Raw genomic sequence first — 15,224 nt, 5'->3', positions numbered from 1 at the left:
CCCAAGTTGTGGTAAGACTATCTCTTGGCAGCAAAGTAATGTATTTAACCCAGTCTATCTAAAATACTGTTTCAACATGTATTCAATCTGAATAAATTACTGAAGTATATATCTTCTTTAAAAAAAAAAAAAAAAAGACTAAATCTACCAGATCTAGTCTGTATTTTATACACACCTCAATTTAGACTAGCCAGATTTTAAGCTCTTAGTAGCCACCTGTGGTTTGTAGCTGTGGTATTGGATGGTGAAAGTCTAATGATTTGTTCGTTGTTTAGTTGCTGAGTTGTGTCTGACTCTTTGTGGGTTATAACCCATGGGTTATAGCCTGTTAGGCTCCTCTGTCTGTGGAATTTCCCAGGCAAGAATACTGGAGTGGGTTGCCATTTCCCTCTCCTTCCTTGTTTTGGATGAGGGATCAAACCCATGTCTCTTGCATTGGCAGGTGGGTTCTTTACCATTGAGCCACGAGGGAAGCCCAGTTCTAATGATTAAATAATGGCAAAGATTTTTAGAAGCGGGCCTCTGTAATTGCACATGTATGATTAATGTGTCAGTGACGAGAAAACAGAAAACCAATACATTCTTTTTTGTCTTTGGCAGAGAAGAACGAAGGGGATCTTATGACTATAGCCAAGATCGTACATATTATGAGAATGTCCGTACTCCAGGCACATATCCTGAGGATTCCAGACGGGACTATCCAGCTCGAGGGAGAGAATTTTATTCAGAATGGGAAACTTACCAAGGAGACTACTATGAATCACGATATTATGATGATCCCCGGGAATATAGGGATTATAGAAATGATCCTTATGAACAAGATATTCGGGAATACAGTTACAGACAAAGGGAACGAGAAAGAGAACGTGAAAGATTTGAGTCTGACCGGGACAGAGACCACGAGAGGAGACCAATTGAACGCAGTCAGAGTCCAGTGCACTTGCGCCGCCCTCAGAGTCCTGGAGCATCTCCCTCACAGTCTGAGAGACTGCCGAGTGATTCCGAGAGGAGGGTTTACAGCCGCTCCTCAGACCGGAGTGGAAGCTGCAGCTCACTTTCCCCTCCAAGATATGATAAACTTGACAAACCTCGTTTGGAACGCTATACAAAAAATGAGAAGACAGATAAAGAACGAACTTTCGATCCTGAGAGAGTGGAAAGAGAGAGACGTTTAATAAGGAAGGAAAAGGTGGAGAAGGACAAAACTGACAAACAGAAACGAAAAGGAAAAGTTCATTCCCCAAGTTCTCAGTCTTCAGAAACAGACCAAGAAAATGAGAGAGAACAAAGCCCTGAAAAGTTGAGGAGTTCTAATAAACTGAGCAGAGAGAAAGCTGACAAAGAAGGAGTAGCCAAAAACCGCTTGGAACTCATGCCTTGTGTGGTTTTGACTCGAGTGAAAGAAAAAGAGGGGAAGGTTATTGATCACGCCCCTTTGGAAAAGCTGAAAACAAAGCTTGATAATGACACTGTCAAGTCTTCTGCCTTAGATCAGAAACTTCAGGCCTCTCAGACAGAGCCTGCAAAATCTGAGTTGTCTAAACTGGAATCTGTCAGAATGAAAGTGCCAAAGGAAAGGGGGCTTTCAAGCCACATAGAAGTGGTAGATAAGGAAGGCCGGCCTAAACCCAGGAAGCACTTAAAACCAGAGCAGAGTGCTGACGGGGTTAGTGCTGGGGATCTGGAGAAGCTGGAGGCGAGGAAAAGGCGTTTTGCAGATTCCAATTTGAAAGTAGAAAGGCAGAAATCAGACCTCAAGAAAGGTAGTCCAGAGATGGAAGATGCTCGGGTGCTTTTAAAGAAACAGCCTGACATGTCATCTAGAGATGTCATTCTGCTGAGGGAAGGAGAGTCTGAAAAAAAGCCTATGAGGAAAGAAATTCTTAAAAGAGAATCTAAAAAACTTAAACTAGACAGACTTAATGCTGTTCCCAGCCCCAAAGACTGTCAGGAGCTTGCCAGTATTTCTGTTGGGACTGGCTCAAGGCCCAACTCAGATCTGCAAGCAAGGCTGAGAGAACCAGTAGGTGAATCTGTGGAAAATCAAGAAATCCAGTCAAAAAAACCCACTCCCTCAAAACCACAACTGAAACAGCTGGAGCTATTAGATGATCAAGGACCAGAGAGAGAAGATAATAGGAAAAACTATTGCAGTCTTCGTGATGAACCACTTGAATGTAAATCGGGCCAAGAGAAACCACATTCAGTAAATACTGAAGAAAAAATTGGCATTGATATTGATCACACGCAGAGTTACCGAAAACAAATGGAGCAGAGTCGTAGAAAACAGCAGATGGAGATGGAAATAGCCAAGTCTGAGAAGTTTGGCAGTCCTAAAAAAGATGTGGATGAATATGAAAGACGTAGTCTTGTTCACGAGGTAGGCAAACCCCCTCAGGATGTCACCGATGACTCGCCTCCCAGCAAAAAGAAAAGGATGGACCATGTTGATTTTGACATCTGCACCAAGAGAGAAAGGAACTACAGAAGTTCACGCCAGATCAGTGAAGATTCTGAAAGGACTGGTGGTTCTCCCAGTGTCCGGCTTGGTTCCTTCCACGAAGATGATGACCCTATTGGTTCTCCTAGGGTAATGTCCATAAGAGGGTCTCCTAAAGTAGATGACAAAGGCCTCCCGTATTCTCATATGACAGTCAGAGAAGAGTCCTTAAAATTTAATCCTTATGATTCGAGCAGGAGAGAACAGATGGCAGACATGGCTAAAATCAAACTATCTGTCTTGAATCCTGAAGATGAACTAAATCGGTGGGATTCTCAAATGAAACACGATGCCAGCAGATTTGATGTGAGTTTCCCAAACAGCATAATTAAGAGAGACAGCCTTCGAAAGAGGTCTGTCCGTGACTTGGAACCTGGTGAGGTGCCTTCTGATTCTGATGATGATGGTGAACACAAATCTCATTCACCTAGAGCCTCTGCATTATTTGAAAGTTCTCGGTTGTCTTTTTTATTGAGGGACAGAGAAGACAAACTACGTGAGAGAGATGAAAGACTCTCCAGTTCTTTAGAAAGGAACAAATTTTATTCTTTTGCATTGGATAAGACAATCACACCGGACACTAAGGCTTTGCTTGAAAGAGCCAAATCCCTTTCTTCATCTCGAGAAGAAAATTGGTCTTTTCTTGACTGGGACTCCCGATTTGCTAATTTTCGAAACAACAAAGATAAAGAAAAGGTAGACTCTGCTCCAAGACCTATTCCATCCTGGTACATGAAAAAGAAGAAAATCCGGACTGATTCAGAGGGAAAAATGGACGATAAGAAAGATGACCATAAAGAAGAAGAACAGGAAAGGCAAGAATTATTTGCTTCTCGTTTTTTACACAGCTCAATCTTTGAACAAGATTCCAAGCGACTGCAGCATCTAGAGAGGAAAGATGAAGAGTCTGACTTCGTTTCCGGCAGGTTGTATGGGAGGCAAACCTCTGATGGACTGAATAACACTACTGACTTGATTCAAGAGCCAGTAGTTCTTTTCCATAGCAGATTCATGGAACTCACACGAATGCAACAGAAAGAAAAAGAAAAAGACCAGAAACCCAAAGAGGTCGAGAAACAGGAAGATACAGAGGATCATCCCAAGACCCCAGAATCTGCTTCTGAGAATAAAGACCCAGAACTGAAAACTCCATCTTCAGTTGGACCTCCTAGTGTCACCACGGTAGCTCCAGAGTCAGCAGCAGCATCCCTGGAGAAGACAGCTGGTGAAAAGACTGGAGAGGGGCCTTCGGTGGCAGAAGAGAAGACTACTGAGCCAGCCTCTGTCCCGGAAGAAGCAAAACCTGCAAATACAGATCTGGCTCCCGTCACTGTGGAACAGCCTGAGCAAGGAGACTTGCCCCCGGGAGTGGACACCAGGAAAGACACTGCCGAGCCTCCTTCCACTGTCGAAGGAGGCTCATCAGTCGATCAGCTGCCTTATCTGGATGCCAAGCCTCCAACTCCTGGGGCCTCATTTTCCCAGGTAGAGATCAGTGTAGATCCTGAGCCTAACACCACCCAGACACTTTCAAAACCAACTCAGAAGCCTGAAGAAACTGATGAGCCTCAAGTGGAAAAGCCAGACTTGGCTGCTAACGTTGAACCTAACACAAGTCAAAAAACGGAAGATGTTCCTGAGGTTCCGCCTCCGGCTACTGAAGTTGTAGAGGTTGATCCTCCAGTTACTGCAAAAGATAAAAAGCCAAACAAAAGTAAACGTTCCAAGACCCCCATTCAGGCAGCTGCAGCAAGTGTCATGGAAAAGCCCGTCACCAGGAAGAGTGAGAGGATAGACCGGGAAAAGCTCAAGCGGTCCAATTCTCCCCGGGGAGAAGCACAGAAGCTTTTAGAACTGAAGATGGAGGCAGAGAAGATTACAAGGACTGCTTCTAAAAACTCAGCCACAGACCCCGAACATCCCGAGCCAAGCTTGCCACTTGGACGAACCAGGCGCCGGAATGTGAGGAGTGTTTACGCAACCATGGGTGACCATGACAGCCGCTCTCCAGTCAAGGAGCCCGTCGAGCAGCCGCGAGTGACCAGGAAGAGACTGGAGCGGGAGCTGCAGGAGGCCGCGGCGGTTCCCACGACCCCTCGGAGGGGGAGGCCTCCAAAGACTCGCCGTCGGGCTGATGAAGATGAAGAGACCGAGGCCAAAGAAGTTGAGACGGTCAAACCAGCTGAGGGCTGGAGATCCCCACGATCCCAGAAAGTAGCTGCTGGTGGTCAACAAGGGAAGAGGGGGAGAAATGAACCCAAAGTTGAGCCCGAACGTCCTGAGACCACCACTGAGGGGAGTCCCCAAGTGAACGTGAGAGAAAATAATACAAAATCCAAGGCTGATAAAGAAGAAGCAGCGAGTGAACAGAAACGTGACAAGAAAGAAATTAGCACGGACAGAAATCCGCCCGAAACCCCCCCAGTTGCAGTAGTGGAGAAAAAAGCAGCCCCTGAGAAAAACTCCAAGTCAAAGAGAGGACGATCTCGAAACTCTAGGTCGGCGGTGGACAAATCTGCAAACGTGAAAAACGCGGAAGCCACCGTGAGTCCCAGCGTGGCTGCGGGCCCTTCAGAGCTGCCAGTGGAGAAGGAGGCTGGGGTCGTGGCAGTTTCCCCCGAGAAGAGCAAGAGTCCCCAGAGGGAGGGGAGTGTATCCTCGAAGTTGAACAGTGAGCCCGCTGAACCAGACAAGGAACCAGAGAAGGAGGATGCGTCTGCCTCTAAGCAGTCCCCAGAAGCAAATCAGTTAGCCCGGCAGATGGAGCTGGAGCAGGCCGTGGAGAACATCGAGAAGCTCACGGAAACCTCCACACCCACGGCTTTTAAGGCGGCAGCTCCTGATGCCGCAGAGGGCCTCTCTACAGAGGACAGGGACAAGCCCACACACCAAGCCAGCGAAACAGAGCTGGCCGCGGCCATCGGGTCCATCATCAATGACATTTCTGGGGAGCCAGAAAACTTCCCTGCACCGCCACCTTACCCTGCAGAATCTCAGACAGATCCGCCACCTCCTGAGGAAGGCATGGAGCCTGAGACCAATGAGGCTGTGTCTGGCATCTTGGAAACAGAGGCTGCTGCTGAATCTTCCAGGCCGCCAGGCAGTGCATCTGACCCCTCAGCAGGCCCAGCAGACAATAAGGAAGCCAGAGGAGACAGCAACGAAACCTCCCACCCAGTGCCGGGAGCCAAGGGGTCAAAAGAAGCAGAAGTCACACTGGTTCGGAAAGATAAAGGGCGCCAGAAGACTACTCGATCACGCCGCAAACGGAATACAAACAAGAAAACAGGGGGCACTACAGAGACCCATGTCCCTGAACCCGACCAGGTTCCGAGCAAGAGCCCTGCTTCAAGTGATGGGACGACGGTACAACCCCCAGAAGCTCCACAGGAAGAAAAGCAGGATGACAAGCCCCAGCCCACTGCTCCTGAGTCATGTGCTTCTGACCCAAGCAAGACTCCATCCCGAGAGGATCTGCCCCAAGAAAGCAGCGTGGAGGAAGAGACTCCGACCAGAGCACCTGCGCTCCCAGACCCCGCCCCTCCCTCGCAGCCTGCCCCTGTGCATGATGAGCCTCAAGCCAGATTCAAGGTGCACTCCATCATTGAAAGTGACCCAGTGACCCCGCCCAGTGATTCAAGCATGCCCACCCCACCAATTCCCTCCGTAACAATAGCAAAGCTCCCACTCCCTGTCTCTGCCGGGGGGATCCCACACCAGAGTCCCCCTGCAAAGGTGACAGAGTGGATCACGAGGCAGGAGGAGCCACAGGCACAGTCCACCCCGTCTCCAGCTCCTCCCCCAGACACCAAGGCCTCTGACATTGACATCAGCTCCAGTACACTGAGGAAGATCCTCATGGACCCCAAATATGTATCTGCTACGGGTGTCACTTCCACGAGTGTCACAGCTGCCATTGCAGAGCCTGTCAGCGCTGCCCCTTGCCTGCATGAGGCACTGCCCCCTCCAGCTGAATCGAAAAAACCTGTTTTAGAGGAAAAAACAGCAACTCTGGTAACCAACACCTCTGACACACAGGCCTCAGAGGTTCCAGTAGCTGCTGACAAAGAAAAGGTGACTCCAGTCATTGCTCCTAAAATTACTTCTGTCATTAGCCGGATGCCTGTCAGCATTGATTTGGAGAATTCGCAGAAGATAACTCTGGCGAAACCTGCTCCTCAGACCCTGACGGGCCTGGTGAGCGCCCTGACTGGCCTGGTGAACGTCTCCTTGGTCCCAGTGAATGCACTGGCCGGCCCTGTGAATGCCCTGAAAGGCCCTGTGAAGGGCTCAGTGGCCACGCTGAAAGGCTTGGTGAACACTCCTGCTGGCCCCGTTAACGTCCTGAAGGGACCAGTCAATGTCCTGACAGGGCCCGTGAATGTTCTCACCACTCCAGTGAACGCTGCCACCAGTGTGGTGAACGCCGCCACAGGCACAGTGAATGCCACTCCGGGCACAGTGAACGCTGCCACGGGTGCAGTGACGGTCACGGCGGGTGCGGTGACCGCTGCCTCTGGAGGTGTGACAGCCACAACAACGGGTGCTGTGACGGTGGCAGGTGCAGTGATCACACCGTCAGGAAAGTGCAAACAGAGATCCAGCAGCAGTGACAACAGTCGGTTCCACCCGGGGTCTATGTCTGTGATTGATGATCGCCCAGCAGACACGGGCTCCGGTGCTGGGCTGCGCGTGAACACTTCTGAAGGGGTTGTGCTCCTGAGCTATTCGGGGCAGAAGACTGAAGGGCCCCAGCGGATCAGCGCCAAGATTAGCCAGATCCCCCCAGCAAGTGCGATGGACATTGAATTTCAACAGTCGGTGTCCAAGTCTCAGGTCAAACCCGATTCTGTCACACCGTCTCAGCCTCCGGCCAAAGGCCCTCAAGCTCCTTCAGGCTATGCAAACGTGGCCACCCATTCTACTCTGGTACTGACTGCACAGACATACAACGCATCTCCTGTGATTTCATCAGTGAAGGCCGACCGTCCGTCCTTGGAGAAGCCCGAGCCGATTCACCTGTCTGTGTCCACACCCGTCACCCAGGGTGGCACAGTGAAGGTCCTCACCCAGGGCATAAACACACCCCCGGTGCTGGTTCACAACCAGCTAGTCCTCACCCCAAGCATAGTCACCACTAACAAAAAGCTTGCTGACCCCGTCACCCTCAAAATAGAAACCAAGGTCCTTCAGCCAGCAAACCTGGGCTCCACTCTTACTCCCCACCACCCTCCGGCTCTGCCCAGCAAACTGCCAGGAGAAGTGAACCATGTCACGTCGGGGCCCAGCACCCCGACAGATCGAACGGTGTCCCATCTGGCAGCCACCAAGCCAGATGCGCATTCCCCTCGACCCAGTGGGCCCACTCCAAGCCCGTTCCCACGGGCGTGCCACCCCAGCAGCACCACATCCACCGCGCTGTCCACGAACGCCACGGTCATGCTGGCAGCAGGCATTCCTGTGCCCCAGTTCATCTCCAGCATCCACCCAGAGCAGTCTGTCATCATGCCGCCACACAGCATCACCCAGACTGTGTCCCTCAGCCACCTGTCTCAGGGCGAGGTGAGGATGAACACGCCCACGCTGCCCAGCATCACCTACAGCATCCGGCCCGAGACACTCCATTCTCCACGGGCCCCCCTGCAGCCGCAGCAGATAGAGGTCCGGGCCCCGCAGCGCGCCGGCACCCCTCAGCCAGCCGCAGCTGGGGTCCCTGCCCTGGCCTCCCAGCACCCTCCAGAGGAGGAAGTGCACTACCATCTGCCCGTGGCTCGAGCCACAGCCCCCGTGCAGTCGGAGGTGCTGGTCATGCAGTCTGAGTACCGGCTGCACCCATACACCGTGCCCCGGGATGTGAGGATCATGGTGCATCCTCACGTGACGGCCGTCAGCGAGCAGCCCCGGACGGCAGACGGGGTCGGGAAGGTGCCACCAGCCAGCAAGGCCCCTCAGCAGACAGGGAAAGAAGCCACTAAGACGGCAGATGCCAAAGCTGCCCCTGCCCCTGCCTCTCACGGGGAGGCCCGCATCCTCACAGTCACCCCCAGCAACCAGCTCCAGGGGCTGCCTCTGACCCCACCGGTGGTGGTGACCCACGGGGTGCAGATCGTGCACTCGAGCGGGGAGCTCTTCCAGGAGTACCGGTACGGAGATGTCCGCACCTACCACAGCCCGGCCCAGCTCACACACACGCAGTTCCCTGCCACGGCCTCCATAGGCCTGCCTTCCCGGACCAAGGCTCCCGCCCAGGTGAGCACGCCCAGTCTGTCTTCTGGTTCAGAGTTGGGGGTTGGGGGGGTGGCGGGTACCAGTGAGGTCCCCGAAATACGGCGTCCTTTTTGTGGATTTCATGAGACGCTTCCTCAACTTCAGAATGAAGGGCTCAGATTACAGCAGAGCCTGGGGACATGAGGGAGCTCACAGTGGGAGTGGGTGGTGTGGCGGCTCTGACCCGAGAGGGTGACAAGGTTATTCGGGTGACTTTTATCAAAACTGTCAATCCTGAATGCCCGAGAGCAGGGCCATCTGGTTAAAGCTTCTTCCGGGGGCCTGGCTGCCAGGAGCTTTCCTGCAGGTGACCCACCCGGGAGCTCTTGGCTGCTTGGTTGGGGGCAGGATGCTCTTTGTGCAAAACAGACTGACTCTGTTCCTTTCTCTTCCCACCCAACTCCAGGGCCCCCCTGAAGGCGAGCCCTTACAGCCCACTCAGCCTGCTCAGCCCACACAGCCCCTCCAGCCTGTGCAGTCTGCACAGCCGGCCCAGCCTGCACAGCCCTCCCAGCTCAGCCAGCCTCCAAGCAGCAAGATGCCTCCGGTGTCCCAGGAAGCCAAGGGCACCCAGACAGGAGTCGAGCAGCCGCGCCTCCCTAACGTCTCTGCCAACAGGCCGGCTGAGCCTCACACCCAGGTCCAGAGGGCGCAGGCAGAGACGAGCCAGACCTCCTATCCCTCCCCTGTGTGTGTGTCCTTGAAGCCTGACCTCCCGACTCCTCTTCCTGCTCAGGCTGCCCCAAAGCAGCCGCTGTTTGTCCCCACCTCCTCAGGCCCCAGCACCCCTCCAGGACTGGCTCTACCCCATACTGAAGCCCCACCCACCCCCAAACAAGATTCCTCTCCACACCTGACTTCCCAGAGGCCTGTGGATATGGTGCAGCTTCTGAAGGTAAGCCTGGACAGGGCCCCCCCACCACCTTCCAAGCTTTAGTGTGTGCACTGTCCTGAGACCCCCACTTAGATCAGCACCTGCAGGTGCTCAGGGCCGTGACCAGCATGGCCTCGTTCTCCAGCCGTGAGCTCACTGTTCTTTGTTTCCCTGCGAGCAGAAGTACCCCATCGTGTGGCAGGGCCTCCTGGCCCTCAAGAACGACACGGCTGCTGTGCAGCTCCACTTCGTCTCTGGCAACAATGTCCTGGCCCATCGGTCCCTGCCCCTCTCCGAAGGAGGGCCCCCCTTGAGGATTGCCCAGAGGATGCGGCTGGAGGCCTCACAGCTGGAAGGGGTTGCCCGAAGGATGACGGTAAGGCTCAGGGCCCAGGTTAGTCACTGACCCACCCACAGGAAGGGAGGCCATGGGTGGGCCCCACTGTCTCCCTGGCTTGTTTTGGGGTGCAGTAATGGGATTCTTGAAATGGATGATTAAGGGCATGTTCTGTCTCCACTAGGGGTGTAAAGTTTCTCTAGACCTAGAGATGAGGCTCCTTTTCATTCAACAAGTATATGGATGGACCTAAGGTCATTTCAGTAGTAGGTTTTTTTGTGGATTTAGAAGCCAAATCTCCTGGGTTGGATAGTTCTTTTTGGTCTCCAACCTTCTTTTGCGAGGTGGCCTCTGATCACTGACAGCTCCCCCTTTCCCAGGTGGAAACAGATTACTGTCTGCTGCTGGCTCTGCCCTGTGGCCGCGACCAAGAGGACGTCGTAAGCCAAACAGAGTCACTCAAGGCTGCCTTCATCACGTATCTGCAGGCCAAGCAGGCGGCAGGGATCATCAATGTTCCCAACCCCGGCTCCAATCAGGTCAGCCCAGCATCCTGCCTTGGCACACGGAGGCCTGTGGGGGTGGGGGTTGTGGGTAGTGTTGGTTGGGCAGTTTGACTAACCTGCCAGTGCCAACTAGAGGAGTCCAGGACAGTTTCCCAGAGGAGTTGGACAAAGGGGCATTCTGGATAGAGGAGACCAGCCGGGGATGGGCATGTATGGGTAGGACTGCCATTTGCCCATCCGGGAGATGCTCAGTGTGCAGCTGAGACAACAAAGGTCTTTCTTTAGCTTAACTATTGAAAAGAGGCTCCCAGGAAGGTGGTCAGTTTGTTTGTTTTCTGATACCTAGTTTTCTTTTTTTTATTATTTTTTTCCCCACTTATTTTTATTAGTTGGAGGCTAATTACTTTACACCTAATTTTCTTCTGAAAGTCTCGAGAGACCTTAGCTGGTTGGGAACTTGACTCAGCCTGGCTCCGTGTGTTGGGCCTCAGGGCCCCCCAGTTGGGAGTTTGAGGGAGGAGAGGTGGTGGGTGGGTGACATGAAGCCGGGGATCCCAGTTCTCTCTCTCTCGTCCCCACTCCAGCCCGCCTACGTGCTGCAGATCTTCCCACCCTGTGAGTTCTCTGAGAGTCACCTGTCCCGGCTGGCCCCTGACCTCCTGGCCAGCATCTCCAACATTTCTCCCCACCTCATGATTGTCATTGCCTCTGTGTGAGCCACTGAATGGTCACCACTCAGTGTATTTTCCTGAGGCTCTGCAGCAAAAAATAACACAGGACAACCCAGCCACGTGGAGGAAGAAGCTGCCGAAGGGGACAGACTCCACTGCCAGATGGCCAGCCTCACCCTCCTGCCCGCCCGCCCGGCTCAGTCGGACAGACCCCTCTGGGCAGTGGTGCTGCTACTTGTATGTTTACATGACGTTTAGCCCAAGGTCAGACCACCAACCGATGGACTTGCAGACACCTTGAGGCTGGGTTTCTCTCTCCTCTTTTTGGAGAAAAGGAACAGGGCAGTGGGATTTTTGTTTTTGTTTTTGTTTTTAAGAAACAAAACAGAACTGCCTTTGCACTAAATTAGTGACTTGGACTTTTGCACAGTGAAGACAGGCTGTGACACTCTGGATGTCTTGGTGTACGTGAACACACATCACAGACTCACGCAGGACTTCAAACATCTGCTGAAACCTTGGGGTCAAGGAACATTTCATTGAGTTGTTTGGTCCCCACTCTCCCTTCCCCTTGCTCATTTGGATGTCACCTCTCTTAATTCTGCCACCACCATCTTTGATTCACCCAGGATGTACAGTTTACAATCAAAAAGAGCAAACGGAAGGATTTTCTCTCCTAGTGGAATATGCAGAACTTGGGATGTGTGTATATATAAATATATAATATATATAAATATATATAATACTGACTTAAAAATCAAATTCCCTGACATACATTTTTTTTAATCTGTGCCAAAAATGTGTTTTCAGAGAAAATCTTATTTTCATACTCAGACTTTGTATTGTCACTCATTTGTATAAGTGCGCTTCGTTATAGCACGGGCCCTGCCCCCACAATTTGGAAGTGTCACACACAAAAAGACTGTACAAAAAGACTGGCTTCCCTTCTTCCTGTGACCTTGACCTCTCTCCCAACTTCCTAACACTTATTAATTTATGAAACTTTTTCTCAGCGCAGTTTTGCTTTGTGTGTCCATTGGATTACAAACTTTATTAAAAAATACAAAACATGTCAAGTGTGGATGTGATTTTCACTTGGATGGGAGGACCAGGGGTCCTTGGCCTCTAGGAACAGTAAGCCCTCACCCCGTGTTTGTTTTCAATCCCCTACTAAGTCTGTATATGGAACCCATCTCCTTTCTGCCACTAATCCTCCCCAAGGAGCATTTTACCTTGTACAAAAAAATTTTCATCACAGACTACGACTTGAGCCACCTTTTCACTGCTGTGGTGGTAATGTGACACTTCAAGGTCCCAACTGGTTTCTGAGTAATGTTGAAGGCACTTCAAATTTGATAAAGAATAGAGCCACTGCCCAGTCAAACTCAGAAACATTAAGAAGGCTTTGGGATCTTGCCTCTTGTCCCTTCCTTCTCTGGATAAGGTGCAGGCTGGCCCTGCAGCAGCTGCCTCTGAACAGCTAGACCCACCACAAGGTGAGGAGTTGGGCAAGGAGGGATGGAACACAAAGACTGGTCTCACTTGTAGTATCCCTACACTCCAAACAGACCTATACTTCCAGTGCCGGATGGTGCCATCTCTGAGTGAGGAATTAAAGCTGTTAGGGACGAGCCATATGGAAAAGCGACAGATGGCATCTCATGACCCCCTGCTTCTCCATCCCCACTGCTGCACCGCCCACCCTGCCCACCCCCCATCAGAGCTCCTGGCTGCTCGTTCCTGTCCTTCCAGCCCCTCACCTTAGAGATTCCACTGATTCAGAGCAAGTAAATGTTCCCAGAAGATGACACTGGCCTGGCCTTGATTTTGCAACCAGAGTTACCATGAAGCAAGTGTGCTGCTCTCTGGCTTCCTCAAGCCCAACAGAACCAGGCCTGTGGCCTGCTTGGTCTGGTGCTCTGCCTACCTTGCTGCTGTGGCTGAATGAGCCCTCGAGCTGGGCCCTGCACGGTTGGCCTGGATCCTGGTAAGCAGTGTGGCCAAGCCCTTTGGGCCCAGCTCCCAACACCTGAGCAGAGGGCAGCAAGGTCACAGCTGTGTTCCACGGCAGAGAGGGAAGGTCCAATCCTCAGGTTGAGCAGGTGAGCGGCCTCCAAAGAGGAGACCAGATGAGGTGATGGGGCTCGTGGAGCCGCAGTTTCTCTGGTGTGCTGCCCACACTCGGGCGAAGGAGTCAGCCTCCTTCTAGACAGGTTTCAGGGTTCCCTGCAAAGGGACAGCCTGGCCTTCCCAAGAAGTAGGCTCGGCTGGCTGGTGGCTAGGTGGAGCAGCCCTTCTGTGGCATCAGCTAGAGCTGCCAGCTCCCCGCCCCACCCCCACAGGGAGCTACAGGCAGCATTAGAAAATAATCAAATTTATTCTCTCTAGGGAATGGGGTCACCCTTCTCAGTTCTAGGGTGCCATCCATCCTTAAATAGGAGGAGGGGTGCCTGCTCACTCGGCAGGCGGTGGACATTCAGGGGCGGTGGGGGCTGTCTCTGCCAGAGCAGGCTGCCCATCGGCCCCGTCCCGAGGGCGGAAAACCAACTCCCCGGCCTGCAGCACCTGCCCGGCCGGCCACGTGCTGCCCGGCCCATACTGCTGGTAGAAGTCCGCATCCGTCTGGAACATGACCAGTGCCTGGGCCGTGTGGATCCGCACGTGCTGGGCCAGGCTGTTGGCGTCCAGGAACTTATCCCCGCAGGAATCACAGGCATAGAGAATATGGGTGTTGGGATCTGTGGGAGGTAGGGGTGCGGTCACGACAGGAAGGGCCCACCACCTTCCCGAAGGCAGCTCTGCTCCCCTCTCACCTTCTTCCTGCACTTGCTTCACAGCTTTGCTGATCTCAGCTTTAAGGACTTCAGTCTCATCGGCAGTCACTGCGGCCCCTACTGGCACCACTGTGGACAGAATCAGCAAGGCCTAAGACCCATCACCTGCTCCTCTGCGGCTGCCCCAGAGGCAGCCCTGCTGTGACCACCCCCTGCTGCCCTGGGAGCTGAGTGATGTCCACACCTGTGAGCTGCGTGACAGCCGTTGCTGCCAGTGCCTCGGTGGCCAGCGTGACCATGTCATCGACAGTGACCACACTAACCTCACCGCCCTCCTCTGGCTCCAGGATTTTGATGCCGGCCTTGCCCTGGTGCACAGTCTTCACATGGGAGCGAAGGTTGTCCACCCGATTGAAGCCGCGACCACACTTGTCACACAGGTAGGGCTTCTCTCCTGGGGGGGGAGGCAAGGTTCTCTCCTGCCATTGGGGGGAGGGTGCAGGGGGGGAGGACCTCAGTGGCCTCCAGCTTCCCCTGCAGCCCTGTCTTTCCAGCAGGAAATGCTCTGGGGTGGCCACTTGAGGCACAGATGGCCCTTCTAGAAGGTCTGAGAAAGTGGGGCCCTCCTGGGAGTTAGACTGCTTTAGAGGCAGCCTGCAGCAAGTGTCAGCTCCCAAGGCTGGGGTGATGGGCGTCTCCCCCCCACCCCCATGCACCACCCAGCCCGGGGTCAGGGCCTGGGACAGAGGTGGGCACACACTCACCAGTGTGGATAATGATGTGCTTAGACAGGTCCCCCACGTTCACGAAGGCCTTACTACACACGCTACACTTGTGGGGGCGAATATTATCATGGTGGCGGATATGATTGGCCAACTGGCTGGACTGGACGAATCTGCAGGGCCAGAGGGAGGGGCTTGTACTGAACCGCCCAGGCTAAGACGGGGCTGAGGTGGAAGAGGACTTGGGGACCTGCCCTGGACAGCCGTGTGACCGGCTCCTGACCTGACCGGACAGAGCAGCCTTTTGTGCTCTGTCTGACCCTCTCCGCCCACCCAGTGCTGGGACGCCACCATGCCTGGGTAGGAGGTGGAGGGGGAAGGCGGAAGGACAGCACCTCTTGCCGCAGCGCTCACAGACGTAGGGCTTCTCCCCGGTGTGCTGGCGCACATGGGCGATGAGAGAGCTGGCCTGGGTGAAGGCTTTGCCGCACATAACGCACTGGCATGGCTTCTCACCTGGGGACGCAAAGCAGGAACCGGGACAAGATATCAGCACCTCCCTTCCTTCCATGT

General features: G+C 53.3%; 2 protein-coding genes across 3 annotated transcripts in view; one reads left to right on the top strand and one right to left on the bottom strand.

Annotated features, from left to right (window-relative positions):
* Window positions 1–12,447, top strand: part of SPEN (spen family transcriptional repressor) — an 89,336-nt gene extending 76,889 nt beyond the window's left edge. Inside the window, exons 11-15 of one of the 2 annotated variants that reach the window (XM_065936022.1) lie at window positions 601–8,749; window positions 9,174–9,662; window positions 9,823–10,017; window positions 10,359–10,517; window positions 11,069–12,447. In XM_065936022.1, coding sequence (XP_065792094.1) covers window positions 601–8,749; window positions 9,174–9,662; window positions 9,823–10,017; window positions 10,359–10,517; window positions 11,069–11,200 — 9,124 coding nt within the window. In that variant the 3' untranslated portion in view covers window positions 11,201–12,447. The remainder of the gene's footprint in view (window positions 1–600; window positions 8,750–9,173; window positions 9,663–9,822; window positions 10,018–10,358; window positions 10,518–11,068) is intronic. The other variant, XM_065936023.1, reaches the window with a different exon arrangement.
* A 1,062-nt stretch (window positions 12,448–13,509) lies between these two features.
* The window catches only part of ZBTB17 (zinc finger and BTB domain containing 17), a 29,933-nt gene continuing 28,218 nt past the window's right edge, over window positions 13,510–15,224 (bottom strand). The window contains exons 12-16 of the mRNA XM_065936020.1: window positions 15,047–15,167; window positions 14,694–14,824; window positions 14,174–14,383; window positions 13,969–14,058; window positions 13,510–13,893 (exon numbers count right to left, since the gene is read on the bottom strand). Coding sequence (XP_065792092.1) covers window positions 13,610–13,893; window positions 13,969–14,058; window positions 14,174–14,383; window positions 14,694–14,824; window positions 15,047–15,167 — 836 coding nt within the window. The 3' untranslated portion in view covers window positions 13,510–13,609. The remainder of the gene's footprint in view (window positions 13,894–13,968; window positions 14,059–14,173; window positions 14,384–14,693; window positions 14,825–15,046; window positions 15,168–15,224) is intronic.

This window comes from Muntiacus reevesi, chromosome 5 (assembly GCF_963930625.1).
Source record: "Muntiacus reevesi chromosome 5, mMunRee1.1, whole genome shotgun sequence".
Taxonomy (NCBI): domain Eukaryota; kingdom Metazoa; phylum Chordata; class Mammalia; order Artiodactyla; family Cervidae; genus Muntiacus; species Muntiacus reevesi.
The sequence above is the reverse complement of the archived record's forward strand: the minus strand, read 5'-3'. Positions and strand labels throughout refer to the sequence as shown.